The sequence below is a fragment of the Pezoporus wallicus genome, unplaced genomic scaffold (assembly GCF_028554395.1).
Source record: "Pezoporus wallicus isolate ANWC-B61680 ecotype Strahan unplaced genomic scaffold, APGP_CSIRO_Pwel_v1 contig_5069, whole genome shotgun sequence".
Taxonomy (NCBI): Eukaryota; Metazoa; Chordata; class Aves; order Psittaciformes; family Psittacidae; genus Pezoporus; species Pezoporus wallicus.
In genome coordinates, this window is record NW_026642361.1 from 3313305 (window position 1) to 3328983 (window position 15679).

Genomic DNA, 15679 nt, shown 5'->3' on the forward strand with positions numbered 1-15679 from the left:
ATGCTGAATTTGACAACACTGTGGTCTCACCTGTGTGTATTTCCTTCGTCACAGAAATGCTGTCTCTGAAACCTTCCTTTTCTGTTCGAATTGTGAAGTTGTATAGCTTGCCAGGAGTGAGGTTGGAAAACGTTGCTGTTTCTTGACTGACCTTCTGGACCTAGAAGACCAAATATAAATTTCACAGAACAGCTTGCAAAGTTTGCTTATCTTATGTAAATGATACCTCCCCCTATTTTAATGAGAAATACAGCTTTTAATTTAATCTCTGATTACTTAATAGAAGACTTTGAAAAATAACCACATTGCCTACACACAAGTGGTCTTTTAAGAAACATACCCTGAGAGCACTTGCACAGTTTGTACACGTAACTTCATACTGCTGAAAATACCCGTCAGCTCTGTCCCAGGCAATCTGTATTGAAGTGTCTGTAATGTTACCTTCTCGTACATTGAGTGGAGCTGCTAGGCCTACAGAAGAACATAAAACACCTTACTGTTCAATCCAAGATTTCTTTCAATTCAACACTTTTTATATCTCCCATGGAGACATAAAAGTGAAAACAATCAGTAGTAGAAGCAAACAGAGGGCAAAATCAGATCTCAGGCATGCAAATATATTCCAAAGTAGAAAAACAATCAGAAAGAAGAGAAATAAGATAGCCATTATTTAAAGAAAACTGCTTGCTTGTTTATCTTAAAATTACATAGGGCTGAACATGAATTTCTCCCTGAGGATACAGCTGGAACCTGTAGGTGGGAAAGCCCTCCAGAATGAAGTTAATCCCTCCAATACCATCACCACAGCACTCAGAATGTACCTAAAATTTGTCAAACAGTTCTGCAAAACTGAGTACACTACACAACACAAATACACTTTATCCCTATTTAGTATAGTCTTGTACAATATAAGACAGAAGAGACAGACTAAAACTAGGTTTTCCAAGGCAGTTTCCTGCTAAATTTAGGAAATGCTTTGATAACAGCAATCAAAACCCAAGTTTTTACTAAGACTGTATTTTAAGAAAAATCAGCTTTCAAGGTTTTCACTGTCTGGGGAAGATTTTTTTTCTGTCTTGTCCTCATTCTCCTCTTCTTTATTCCTTGTTTCTTTTTATCCTATCTTAATTTTCCGTTATATAACTTTTCTACTCTGAAAGAAGCAGAGCATAAAAGAATTTCAAAGGAAATGATAAAACAGGAAAAGAAAAACTTCTGAAAGTATAATTATAATAAAAAGTAGGAAAGTGCAAACATAGAATTTTAGCACGTAACTGTTTTAAACAGTTTTTTAAGTTTTTATTAAAACTCCTTTCTTAAAGGCCTTGCTAGAAGGTGTCCCCTACCCACAATACTGTTTAAAATGGTTTTTACTGAATTTATTATCTTGAAAAATGAGAATCTCACTGCATTTTTTATTTGCTTAAAGAATAAATTTACTAATTTCAAGACACAGCACTAACTTGATTGATACTCATCTTCTTACCTAAAATAGTCAAAATGTGTCTTCTTTCCCAAATGGACAATTGAACACAGCCTAAATTCCTGAAATATTTGCTAAATATTTTATAGACCTGATATAAAAAACACAATTTAGAAAGTTTAGAATTTATCAGATATTGCTATATTCTTGTTTAAAAAACAGCTAATGTTAGTAGGATAATTATTAATTGTTTACATGGGTATATCAAGGTGATTTTTAAATAGCCTATCTTTTCTACTGCACTGAAATAAAAATAAAGTTAAAAGAGTTTATAAATAAAAATTTTATATGGTGCAATTTTATAGGAGTAAATTTTAAATACTCACATGTTTTTACACCAGATACATGGTAAAAGGAGCTCAGCATTTTTCCACTCTTTGTGGAGACACAGAAATCGTATTCTGCCCCTGACGTAAGGTTTTCAATTGTTATTTTACCATCACTTTTTAAAATGAATGTTGCATTAGGTCCTCCTTTACTTGTAACATATATGCCATCAAATACTCCGGTATCAGGCATGCGAACAAATAATACCACAGCATTGCTATAAAGCATGTAAGGAACTACAATTTGAACAGGCTTGGGCTCTAAAAGGAGAAAAGGAAAATGTCACCTGTTAAATCAGTTGCAAATAAATTCAATTAAAGCCACACAATAAATCTGAAGCATCTGCCCTGAAAAACATGCTTGCGCAGTGCAAATTAATTACTACCATAATAAAACATCATTGCTCAGAAACAATAAACAACCTGATCTTTTTAGGCGTTTATTACTAGAATCCTGAGGCTTTAGAAAAATTATTTATGATCAAAGCAAGTTAGGCTTCCAAAGGTATCAATCAATTAATCAAAGTTTCAACCACACACACACCAAAAAGGTAAGGGATAGCTGAAAAAAATATACCAAAATGTGTACATGGACACGCACATGAGCATGGAGAATGATACATTTGATAGATGCAACAGTGATGTGTTTATTTTCTTCCCTTACAGCTGGTTCTGACAGCTGTGAAAAATCCCATCTAGAATTTTCTGTCTTCTGTGTCTTTGAATGAGGTATTAAATCTACTCCTGCATAAAAAAAAAATCTGGAAAAGACTAAGCTTGCTACCCTCCAAAATATGGTAATCATTTAGGAAAAATTATAACAGAGCATTTCATATATCTGTAACCTGACAGCTGCAGCCTTTGAATACCGCATGTATAAGTGAATCCTGCTCATTCCTTTCACATATGCCAAAAATTGTATACTGTGCCAAAAGTATTTCAACATCTTGGTAAACTAAGACTAACAGGAAAGACCCTTCAATAACAATGTATAGCTTTTAGCTTTCAACTACCAGTACTTCTAACTCTTCAAGTCCTTTCCCAGTACCCTCTTACCAACAGCTGGGTAATTTCTCAGAGTTCACAGAGCAACTAATGCATCTCCATAAAAAAATAATTTGTTTTGACAATTCCAATATTTTCCTATTTGAAAATCAATGATTCACCAAATTTCTTCTGTCAGCGGGAACAGGATTCACAGTTGTAGTCCTCATTGCAGTTATCAGTACTACAAATGTGTTTTCCAAAGTTGTACCCTCTTTGAAAGTTAACAGCATCTACAGTGCTGTTAACAATTAGGATTGTATCAGTGTATTTCACATTCTAGTTCTCATCCTTCACTATTCAGCAAATTGACTTGGTCTATCAAATTTGTTAGATTATAGTAATGATAATGAAACTGATGTTGTCTGTATTATAGTCAATAGTTTCCACCATTAAACGATGTCTTACTTAGAGTGCATTGAATGGTCTTCGGTTCACTCATATTTCCATTAGTTACGCTTGCAACTGCTATTTCATAAGTCATTCCAGGAATTAGGAGATCAACCTTCAATTCTTCTTTATTGCTTAATAGAAACTTCTTAGTTTCACCTATGACTGTATTGGGTTTCATCTGAATGTAGGATTCCTGACCCTCTTGTGGCAGCTTCCAGTGAATGATTACACTCTCTTCTTGTACATCCTCTGGGTGAATATAAACATCTGTAGGTGGACTGACAGCTTCATCAAAGAAAAAGATGTCGGTATAAAATCATAGATCAAGCTTACTAACAATTACGTTCCAATGATGCTTTTTGTGTTATCTTCTAACATTTTCATTATTTTAAAACTACTAATTCATTTAATTGTTCCTTATAATATTTTCTAGACAACTGCCTGTTTTCTCATAACAAATAGGGACTTATTTTACAAGCATACTTTGTTCCACTGGACATATAAACAGTAAGAAAGAATATACAGTCTGAGTCACAGTTATCTATGATTAAATAAAAAATAATTTGTCTTCACCTACATAATTTGAGACATCAAGTTAATGTTTCTACTTTGCAAAAATTAAATATACAATACCATAAATCTGTATTTAACCAATAGGATGCCACTTCTTTAGCACATAGAATCATAGAATAGTTAGGGTTGGGAAGGACCTTAAGATCATCTAGTTCCAACCCCCCCTGCCATGGGCAGGGACACCTCACACTAAACCATATCACCCAAGGCCTCGTCCAACCTGGTCTTGAACACTGCCAGGGATGGAGCATTCACAACCTCCCTAGGTAACCCTAGGGAGTGCCTCACCACCCTAACAGGAAAGAATTTCCTCCTTATATCCAATCTAAACTTCCCCTGTTTAAGTTTTAACCCATTACCCCTTGTCCTATTACTACAGTCCCTAATGAAGAGTCCCTCCCCAGCATCCCTATAGGCCCCCTTCAGATACTGGAAGGCTGCTATGAGGTCTCCACGCAGCCTTCTCTTCTCCAGGCTGAACAGCCCCAAGGGTATAGGTACACTCACTCTTATGGAATGTTCTGAAAGTTAAAATCAATAAATATATAATACAGAGAAGGCTTGCCTCGACTTTTCCCCCAGTTCATCCCAACAAACCACGATCTGTACGTGTCCTTAAAAATACTTTTGTATCTTGAATTTTAAAACTAAATTCTGCCTAGTATAATAAAACAACCAGAAAACAGATACATCACCTGTTGTGATTAATATAGGCTTCTCGTGGCAGCTTAGAGTTCCTTTCTTTGCCACATTCTGTAAATATACCCGATACTGATGGTAAGGCTTTACATTTCCTATTACTATTGAAGTCTTGCTTTTTTCAACTGGTAACTCTTCCCAGATGTTGGTTTCAGTATCAAAAATGTTGATGAGGTAGTAATGAAATGAAGCACTGGATGAATGTTGTGGAGGCTTCCAACTTAAATGTATTTCTGCAGATGAAATATATGTAGCCTCTAACTTCTGGGAGTGCAATGGTCCTATTGAAGATCAGGAATAGAAATGGCATAATAGCTTCTGATGCCTTTTACCAGTAACTTTTTTCTTTTTAATATAGCCTGAACTTTACTAGAATACAACTTAATCACTTCATGAAGTTTTCTTATGCCACACTATATCATGCTGCAGGTCAAGACACAATGCATTTTTAAACTGTAAATTCTGTCTTAATCTTAACTGCACTTATCAGGGATACCTCTGCAAATTCCAACAAAATCTTTTACTTCAGATTAGAAAGTATGCTTCTGCATTTCATCAGCATGGTCAAAAATACCTTACTGCTACTCTGACATTCAGCTTTGCCTTTGGACATCAGTAGGAATTCTGTGAGTAAAATTATGGCAAGAATGATCTTTGAAAATATACTTCACTAGAAGGTGTAGCTGGCTTTCTGCTTGTAGCCACCGAAAACTCCTGCGTTTTTCCTCATCAATCCCAATGAATCATATTAGCACAAAAGCAAAACAACAGTGTTGGAATCCACTCTGCAAACTGGTAAATCCTGGATTCAGAATTCATGTTCAGATTTATTTATATTTTCAGACAAAATTTCAACATAAGAAATAGTGTAATTAAGGAAAAATAGAAGTGTATGATTTTCTGGTTATTAATGCTATTTATTTTTGTAACTTACTTGTTTCCACCTTCAGAATTGGACTTAAAATAGTCTGCGCCCCTTTTGGGTTCCTTGCTGCTAATAAAAAACTATAGTGAAGACCAGGAGACAACTGCACAATTTTTGTTTGAGTTGTATTCACAGGCAAGTTCATAATGCATGGTTTACTCTGATCAAAATAGTACTTCATTACAAGTGCAAAGTCTGACTTGAGCCATATGTCCATATCACTCCACATAAATACAGCTTCAGTTGTCGTGACATCATGCACACTAAATGTGAAGTTTTCTGGTATCAGAGGTACTGAAAAAGAACACAGAAAAAAAAGAAACAAAACCAAACCAACACTGAAAATCATGAAAACATTTTTATCTTCAAAGACAAATATATTTCAGTTCTAGTGTCCTCAACATAAGAAGGACATGGAGTTGCTGGAGCAAGTCCAGAGGAGGGCCACGAGGATGACCAGGGGACTGGAGCACCTCCTGTATGAAGATAGGCTGAGAAAGTTGGGGTTGTTCAGCCTGGAGAAGGCTGCATGGAGACCTCATAGCAGCCTCCCAGTATGTGAAGGCGGCCTATAGGGATGCTGGGGAGGGACTCTTCACTAGGGACTGTAGTGATAGGACAAGGGGTAACGGGTTAAAACTTAAACAGGGGAAGTTTAGGTTAGATATAAGGAAGAAGTTCTTTACTGTGAGGGTGGCGAGACACTGGAATGGGTTGCCCAAGGAAGCTGTAAATGCTCCATACCTAGCAGTGTTCAAGGCCAGGTTGGATGGAGCCTTGAATGACATGGTTTAGTGTGAGGTGTCCCTGCCCATGGCAGGGGGGTTAGAACTAGATAATCTTAAGGTCCTTTCCAACCCTAACTATTGTGTGATAATTGGGGGAAGGCTTTCAAAAATAAATGCAAAAGATTAGAAAAAAAAATTAGTTACATTCATATTCACAAATATATGGTAGTGGTATGTAGCAGAAAAATCCTGTGAAGAAATAGCCTGGACCAGTGGGATCTCTCTGAAGGGCATAGCAGTCAGTTTCATTTTCTGGTATCATTGACAAGGTTGAGACATCAGCCTTTAGAAAATAAGGAGATCCATCCGTCCACACAAGCTGACCTTCTTCCTAAGTTGAAATGAAATATAAACCCCATGTATTTTCACACTATATTGATCAACTAAAGCTTTCCTCATTGCAAGTGTATGTCCTAAATCCAAAATTAACATAGTTTATACAAATTAATTATATAGGAATACTTTGAGTAAAGTAAATATTTCAGTGTAAAATTCTAGCCCTTCTATCACAAAAGTTTACAAGGTTATAACGTAAGCCACATAAGGCTAATGTAGAGTGTCTGATCATTACAAGCGATCTTCTAAAATCACTGTTAATCAAATAATCTAATAATCATGGATGGATAATTTTCTAAAAATGTTATTCACATAAAAAATAATTCCAGTCAAAAATCTTAAGAAATTCAGTCTGAAAGCAAAAGCAGTTTGTCTAGCCAACAAAAATACAGGCTAGATTCACAGTCAGATGAGGAAATGCTGTTTTCCACCCTCTCCTATTTGCTGGTAGCTCAGCAGTTAGTACACTCACTCATACCTGACTCCATGATTCTAACCTCTGAGGTACTTCCAGTTTGCTCAGCAGAGCTCTACAAATACTTCCAGCATTTCAAGACAGACCCCTCTACTGGGAGACATGTTTGCACTACACTAACATATACAGGAATCTACAGGGGATTAATAAAAAACCCAACACATTTTGTTCATGGCATAGGAGCACTCTCAGGATGCATACTAGCATAAGTGCTTCCAGCTATAACAAGTCTGTGGTCCTACAATCTAAGTAAATGCTGTAAGTACTATAATTGAGAAAAAACAAGGTTTCACTACAATTTCAAGGCTACCATTACTTTTCCATTTTGTTAAAGATACTCCAAAGACAGAAGGAGATTAAAAAAAAAGATTTTTTTCCATTTCTCTGATAAAAAAAATTAAAAAAAAAAAAAGTTTGTTGAGATTAAGCTGATTGAATTGGAAAGAAAAAAATATCAAAATACTGTGATGCCTTTCATTTTCTCAAGAAGGTAAAAAAGATTTTCAACAATATGAAATAATTCAACTTGTCTTTCAGGAAGACTTGTGGGTCTAGCCTGCTGTTTCTAAAGTACTATGTAAATCAATGCGTATCTTTTTCTTATACTGGTCTTCCTGGGCACCAGGTAACTACAGGCATGGAAAACCACAAGATACTACTATGATATAAACCTCTGTAGCAGACTTGTAAGAGAAACCCTGGTAAATAGTCTTCAGCTCCTTTTTCTCTTTCCTGGCTCTGAAGAACTGCAGAGTGTCAGGACAGACTAGAGGGTATCACCAAAATGTTCTGTTCATTCTTAGCCAGTGCGCTGACCTACATCTCTGGGGTCCCTGCTGTCTTTCACAAGAATGCTCTTTCATCAGGAAGGGTCTGAATGCAAATGCAGATAAAAAATGCAGATAAAAATTCTATAGAAACTGTGAGAACTATAGAACTAGTCCTGCTCACAGTGCTGCTAATTTTCATCTGTATCACAGTATTTGGAAGTTTTCCCAAGGCTTCCGAAATCTTCTGAGTAGGTTACAGTCCCAACTTGTCTTCATAGAATATTTCAAGTCCCATAGGCAGTGGGAGAAGAAAAACTAGAAACACAAATGTAACTCCCTAATGGTTCAAATATGAAAGAAAAAGAAAAAGTACTTGAATCTTTGCTATCTTTGCTAGATTTTAAAGAAGTCCTGTGATTTCCACAGTATGTTCCAAGATCTTTGAACTCCTGCGGTAAGTTAAATTTGGTACAAGTAAAGTTTGGGATTCTTGTAAGATGAGAGCAAATGAAAGCAGTGACACTTACAAAGATTGTAACGTATTCAGACAGTACTTGAACATACTAATTAAGTACAACTACTTCAGAAATAAGTGCTTGAAAACCAAAGCGTATTATTATCCCTTGTTATTCTTTAAACAAGGTACTCATCTAGTTCATCTGACTGACTGCACTCCCACAAGCATAAAAATGCACGTAATGACTGAACAGTTAACTAACACTGAAATTCCAAATAGACAATTAACTCCTTTCTGTGTAATCAGAGTTTAAAAAGAAAACCCAACCTTTCCAGCACTCTTTCCAACATGCAAAATATTATGTTCTCATGGGACATCTGTTTCTGGCAGCACTTTAGAAATACTGCCTTAATTCTAAAATCCCCAAATGGTTACAATTAATATCACTATGGTGTAAAAATTACAGCAACTCTAAAATCTCATGCATAAAACAGTAACGTGTAAAGGCATGTATTTTGGGTACTTTGCTAAGCAGAAAGGTTAGAGTGCTTCTCTAACCACAAACCTAGACAAGTTTATGTTTCCTCATTTTGCCAAGTTATCCCATTCTGACTTGTGTAGCCCCATTAAGCTATTGGATTCTGCAAAAAAGAAATTTTCTGTCCATGACATGTTTACCACTTACCCTCCTGCCCTTTCAAATAACATTTACTATGTTTTTACTGGTTTTCACAGCATTTTTAATTAATTTGACAAAAAATGTATTAAATTTAAGAGTGTTTCCAAACCAAAACCCAGTGGCTTTCTCCCAGCCTTCTGATACTTACCACAAAAGAAGCTTCCACTAAGCCAAATCACAGAAACACCAGTTCCCATATTTCTGGCAGAGTGTCTCCATCTTTCTGGGAGCTTCCCCAGTACTTTTATTTATCTCTATAGCTGTTTTCTGATCACACACCACACCGAGTCATTATGTAATAGCAGAACTGGCATTAAGAGCCCTTGTACCCCAAATATGAGGAAAAGAAACTTTTTACAGAAAATACCTTGCTCTTATCCTTTCTTCTGTTGCCTGTCCAGCAACCAATCTGGACAGACCTTGCTAAACTCAACACTCAACACTTGAGACCTGCACCAAAACTGAGAAAACCAACCCAGACTTTGACAGCCATAGTAACATACTGAAGAAAGATTTAAAATGTGATAATGCAGCACCACCTATAGGCAAAACAACACCCCTGTGAAATACTCAGAGAAAAACAGTTTATGTGTAAAATGTCCTTTTTTTTCCCAGTTATGACCTGCTAAGTATTTTAAGTATTTGTAATAGGCAGAAATAATGATTTCTTTTCGAACTACTAAAAGTTATACAAACAAATAACCAGTTTATTACGTAGCAATTCTTATTCCAAAGATTTGGGTTCTATGTATCAAAATTCTCCTGCTTCCACACACATACTAGCAAAGAAAATAGAATATACTGACCTTTAGGTCATTAAGACCCATCCATAGCATGATTATTTGACTAACTGTCTGGAGATAAGACAAAATAAAACCATGTTCTTCTTTACTCCCTATATCAAGAAGATGCGCCCCTCGCGAAGACGTTTCACAGATTTGTTGTGCCACCTTCCACGTCTTGCTCTCCTTACTCATTTGATAGCAGCTGCTTTGGAAAGCCACCCACCCTTGCGAACACATGCCTACAGGTGAACAAGGACAGGACTGAAACAATATTCTGCACCATTCAGGGCAGAGGTACAGTTTAAGATTTTTTATATAATTATAGAGACATTTTGATGATGACAGCATTTAATTAAATCACAACTGCAAATGCCCCAAATCCAGTAATTACAAATCAACACTCCTTTAAAATCCTGAATGCGACAACAACAAACTCTAATACATACCTGTTTCAACTTGAATATCCAGTGACTGAGACACATTTACAAATTCAAGATGTAATTGTTCAAAAATAAACTTAAACGTATACAAGGTGGCAGGTGTCAAATTACTCCACACAAAGAATCCTCTGTGGCTTTTTATAATCTGAGAAGTATCATTCAGTGAAACTGAAACTGAAAATTCCTTGGTTACTGTGCTCCAGTTAAAAGACACTGTAGTTGCTGTCACAAATGATTTGATGTCATTTTCTGACATTCCACCTAGTAGGCAAAAAAAAAGAAAAATACTGTCTTTACCACGAGGGGATAATTACCTCAAAGTAGTACGGCATCAATATTTAGGTTTTTTCCTTTAAGAAGTGATGAGGGCTACACACAGTAGGAAAAGAAAGGTAGCATCAAAACAAAAAATGTCTTACTAAGCCATTAAGAAAGCCATGCTCTCCTTTACTATTATGGTATGTAAACTTATGTCTGAAGCAACCAGAAATAAAAGAGCACAGTTTAAGGAGTGTTTAACTGAGAAAGTACACACTTTGCCAGAATATCAATTAAGTAATACACATCAAGTGCATAAGACAATAATTGCATAACCAAGAATTATTTCCTGTAGCTTGCTGAACATGCTTTCAGCATGTTTTCATTGACATGAAACATGCTTTCATGTCAATGGCTGCTGCAATATTTTCAGCTTGCAATATGTTTTTCTCAGTGATGTTATTTGTATTCAGCTCTTCATCTGTATTCCAAAGTTAGTATGTGCGTGTAATGTGTACAAAGATAATGCTATAAACTATTTCAAAGCAATTAACACAATTAAGTTAGAAAGCACTCTCATTCTAGTAATCAGTGAGACTTGTGGTTCTGAACAGATTTACAGCTATAAATGATAGGGTTTTTAGGTCCAGTGGCTAGACCCACAAACTCTTATACTGAAAGGCTGTCCCAGTTACTCACAGTACTAAGATCCTCCAGCTACTCATTAATCTTTTTTAAAGAGGGACTGTCACAAAGCAGAAACAAAGATATTTAATATGTTTAATTTATATAAGAGAAGCAATCACAACCCTATATTGACATGAAATTGCCAGGCTTTAAGTAACTTTCTCCATGGTCCTCTTTCATAAATCTCTTCTGTTAGAATTGCTGTAGTATAGCAAAGCCTGTAACATTTAAAAATCTCCTGAACTTTTACATCAGTCCCATACTGCAGAATTGTTACACTAACCAAATGAGTTACATAAAATGATTCCTTTTACTCCTCATTGTTGAAAACGTATATTGATGGGAAGTTCCTAAATACATGTGTAAGCACAGGATTTCAATTCCTACTTCTTTCATCTTCAGTATTAGACTAATATAATGATACCAAAATATTTTTTGTGCTACTCTACTTACGTGTCTTAAATGATTTTACACTTAAGATTCGGCCATTTTTTAGGGATTCTATTGTAATATCATACTTCTTATTTTCCTCAAGCAGAATTGTAGTACTGACAGGTTTCTGTTCAACTTTAGAAACGTTTCTTACATTCTGCAAGTTAAAAGAAGTTCTGGATATAGTGAAAGTAATAAAAATGCAATTCATAAATGCTATATGAAGTTTTTAGAAGGGTAGTTTACATTGCAGCATGTCAAACTTAAGGCTGCTGTTAAACTGCAAAATACCCAATGCATTTAAACCAAAACCTTTTAGAAATCAAACTATTAATAAACATTTCGTATTAAAACACCCATATTTTAAGGTCCAGAATATCCTGGGCTCAAAATAAGAATAATGATCTCCTGAGATCTGGGGATAGCGTCTGTGCCTCTCCTGGAGAAGTCAGACTCCTTCAAACAACAGTACCTCGAAAAACTTGCATATTCCTTACTTTGAACTTGTAAGGAATTACGAAGCCTATCAACCATTCAACCAGACTCAAGTCTTTTCAGTCTCAATGGGTTCAACAGGACTCTGCAAGAGTGCATATAAATGACATGAATTACAGAATTCAGTGTAATTTTTTCAAACCTTCTCCTTATTTGCTATTTTACATTATATTGTTATAAACAAACACACAATGCTATTAACTACTGATACCTACAGCTTAAATACATATGGAACTACTTATCCCTTAGATTACCAACATTTACTTTTTGACTGAAAGCATCTGCTTGCTGGTATGTTACAATATAATAATCTGGATCCTCTCCTTTGGGCAATTCAGTCCATTCCATCAAAACAGTTCTAGCAGGCTTTTTCATTTGGTCACAGTCTAGACTCTCTGAATCCTGTAACAGAAACATACATGAATGAGTGTAGTAGACAATACAGAACATGTACATCTAACTAAACAATTAAATAACTGCTTTTACCTAGAACTTGTCAGCTAGCAACAGTTCCTGTATGAACCAGCATCACCAGCCCTACTGTGTGACACACAGAGGCTTCGTAATTCCTTACAAGTTCTGCAGGTACAAGTTCTATTCTACTTTTCTCTCCTCCAGAGGTAGCCAAACCATGTCAGTTTACCCAAGTATGCCCTGCTAGGAAATGAGAAGTCCGTTGTCACTTTAGACAAGAGGTCTGAGATTTCAGTTGCAATGTAAGCATGCTCTTCTGAGACCTCACCTGGAGTATTGTGTACAGTTCTGGTGTCCTCAACATAAAAAAGACATGGAACTGTAGGAACAAGTCCAGAGAAGGGCCACGAGGATGATCAGGGGACTGGAGCACCTCCTGTATGAAGACGGGCTAAGAAAGTTGTGGCTGTTCAGCCTGGAGAAGAGAAGGCTGCATGGAGACCTCATAGCAGCCTTCCAGTATCTGGAGGGGGCCTATAGGGATGCTGGGGAGGGACTCTTCATTAGGGACTGTAGTAATAGGACAAGGGGTAATGGGTTAAAACTTAAACAGGGGAAGTTTAGATTGGATATAAGGAGGAAATTCTTTCCTGTTAGGGTGGTGAGGCACTGGAATAGGTTGCCCAGGGAGGCTGTGAATGCTCCATCCCTGGCAGTGTTCAAGACCAGGTTGGACGAGGCCTTGGGTGATATGGTTTAGTGTGAGGTGTCCCTGCCCATGGCAGGGGGGTTGGAACTAGATGATCTTAAGGTCCTTTCCAACCCGAACTGTTCTATGATTCTATTGCAATCACAGCAGTCAGTCGGAAGTTGGAGGTCTCAGTCCTGTTCTCACATTACATGGTAAGGGCTCTAGTGGCATCACTTTCACAGCTTCTCAAGAAACAACAGCATTCAAGAGATAAAGAAATAATTTACTGAACAACTCCCTACCAAACCAATTTAGACATGGCAGTACAAGGTTTGTTCAGCATTTCAATTTCTTACAGAGACCAGTTCATTGTAGATACAAGTCTTATGTAGTTTTGACATATTTTTGACAGTACCTCTTTAATAGCTACCTGCCTTTGAAAGACTTTGGCTTAGCTCTTTAGAGAAGCAGGCTCCCTCTGTGTTTGAATTTCATTTGGAACAGAAACTCACAGGCTGCTTTTATCTAACAGGATATAAACCTGAATCAGCTCTAAAATTCGGGGAAATTGGGGCATCTGAAGCCAATCCCTATTATGTAACATTTCTTAAAAGACTGCAGTTCTTTAAGTTCTAGTTTGATTTCCTGTATGAAATCGGATGACAAATACCATCATTCAGCAATAAACTCAAAATGTAGCTCAAAAAAAACACCCAAAAGTCAAATAAGGACGCTAGTAGACTAAAATAAAAATTAGTACTTTTATCATTATATTACTTGGTGTTGTCCTGTAAAGCAATCTACCACACCCCAAAACCCTACAAACAACCCCAAACAAAACACCATAAAACACAAAACCACTCTGGAGTTCTGTTTGGTTTCAGGTAACTTCCTTCAACTAATAAGAAACTAACGTTAACTATAAATCTGCCAAGATCTTAATGTTTAAAGTTTAGATTATACTTTAAAAAGTATAAGCTTTATAAGGTTTATAAAGCCTTTAACCTCTATATCCATTTATAATAGGGTACATGCAACCTCTTTGAAGTCCCTGAACTGACGTACCAGACAAATATTAATGTCATACACGGAAGTGGTTAAGGAGCACCTTTCCAGGAAAAGTAGCAGACTTTTAGCTGACGGGTGTATAGCTGGTTTGTGTTCTCCAAGAAACAGTCTAAAGGATAGGAAAATGTCCTTTTAAAGAGAATTAAAAAGTGTATTTGCTGTAATTGAATTAACCACTTCCACCATCAACGTTACTATGTGCCATTTTACTGTACATAAATACATATGCCTAGAAGTAAAAACAAGAACTAGATCTTCAAGTGTATACAGAAAATTCACTACACTTAGGAATTTATAATATTCCTTTTTGCCGCCAGCACCTTGTCAGTGCCTTATCCAAAGACTGCAGCTATTTTAAATAAACGAATAAATAAATAACTGACTACAAAGATCTAGAGTTCAAATCTATCTGCAGACTAGCTACACAAGTAGCCAGGGCACCTAACAACAAACAGTTACTGATTTCTGCTATCAATTACTTCTCAACATATGACTCAAGCAGGCTTCTCAGGCTGAAGAAGAAACAGGAGAAATACAAGAGGTCTATAAAATCTTTAGTAGCCAGAAGAGAGTAGAGACTGAGATTTTCACTTCCTTTTCAAGTACAAGAACTGAGAAGGATGAAATGTAGCCGGTATGCTCCAAATTCAGAGCAAACAGAGTCATTTTTTCACAAAATAAATAGTTTATCTGACAAAGCTTAAAATGAGCCCATTAGAAGTTTCACTAGGCTTCAGAAAAGGCCAGACCAGTTCACAGAAGAGAACTACATAAGCTCACAAAATGCACTGCTACTACATCCATCTCAAGAAGTCCTATGCTGGAAATGGTGAGAAACTAACACAGTACAGGTAATTTGCATTTTATGCTATTTTTACAGTTCTCCCCAAGGATCTGCTTTTTGCCACTGCTGGAGAAATGATACGGAACACACTGAAGTTTTTTTTACTTCACCCCATTCCACCATCCTAAAGAGCCAGGCTCTCTCTACTACTCTGCAACTGTCAGGAAACTCCCCAAAATCCATGGCTCTCTTCTCTAAATGAAGGGAGTGGCATTTGTACAAGTAACTGACAGAGCTTTTAAGTCACCTCTGCTGCAAAGCACATTAAGCCACCGTTAAAATAAAGATTACACATACAAAAACTAAATATAGATAAATAGGGAAAAATTAAGCAGAAAGATACACACAGTTCCTATGTTACAGGGTTCTTTCAATTAACAGTCAAATTAAACAAAAAGGGCTAACACACAAATGGTAGTTTTGGATGAGAATTCCACTTGGCTAAAGGTATAGCCAGAGTACATTCCTGGGTCCCAAAATGACTCTGAATAGCCACCATCACCATGCATGTCTGCAGTGTCCAAAAACTGATACAGGGATACAAGCTACCTTAGGACTTAAAAGATGCTGGGATTTCTTACATCTTCCAGGGAACAACATCAAACCAGAAGCAGCAA

General features: G+C 36.5%; 1 protein-coding gene across 5 annotated transcripts in view; it reads right to left on the reverse strand.

Annotated features, from left to right (window-relative positions):
- The window catches only part of PTPRQ (protein tyrosine phosphatase receptor type Q), a 129299-nt gene that overhangs the window by 113371 nt on the left and 249 nt on the right, over positions 1 to 15679 (reverse strand). For all 5 annotated transcript variants that reach the window (XM_057429397.1, XM_057429396.1, XM_057429395.1 and 2 more), the window contains exons 2-12: positions 12310 to 12447; positions 11572 to 11707; positions 10180 to 10434; positions 9755 to 9972; positions 6376 to 6562; positions 5453 to 5737; positions 4515 to 4799; positions 3262 to 3531; positions 1810 to 2070; positions 341 to 471; positions 31 to 160 (exon numbers count right to left, since the gene is read on the reverse strand). In XM_057429397.1, coding sequence (XP_057285380.1) covers positions 31 to 160; positions 341 to 471; positions 1810 to 2070; positions 3262 to 3531; positions 4515 to 4799; positions 5453 to 5737; positions 6376 to 6562; positions 9755 to 9972; positions 10180 to 10434; positions 11572 to 11707; positions 12310 to 12447 — 2296 coding nt within the window. The remainder of the gene's footprint in view (positions 1 to 30; positions 161 to 340; positions 472 to 1809; positions 2071 to 3261; positions 3532 to 4514; positions 4800 to 5452; positions 5738 to 6375; positions 6563 to 9754; positions 9973 to 10179; positions 10435 to 11571; positions 11708 to 12309; positions 12448 to 15679) is intronic.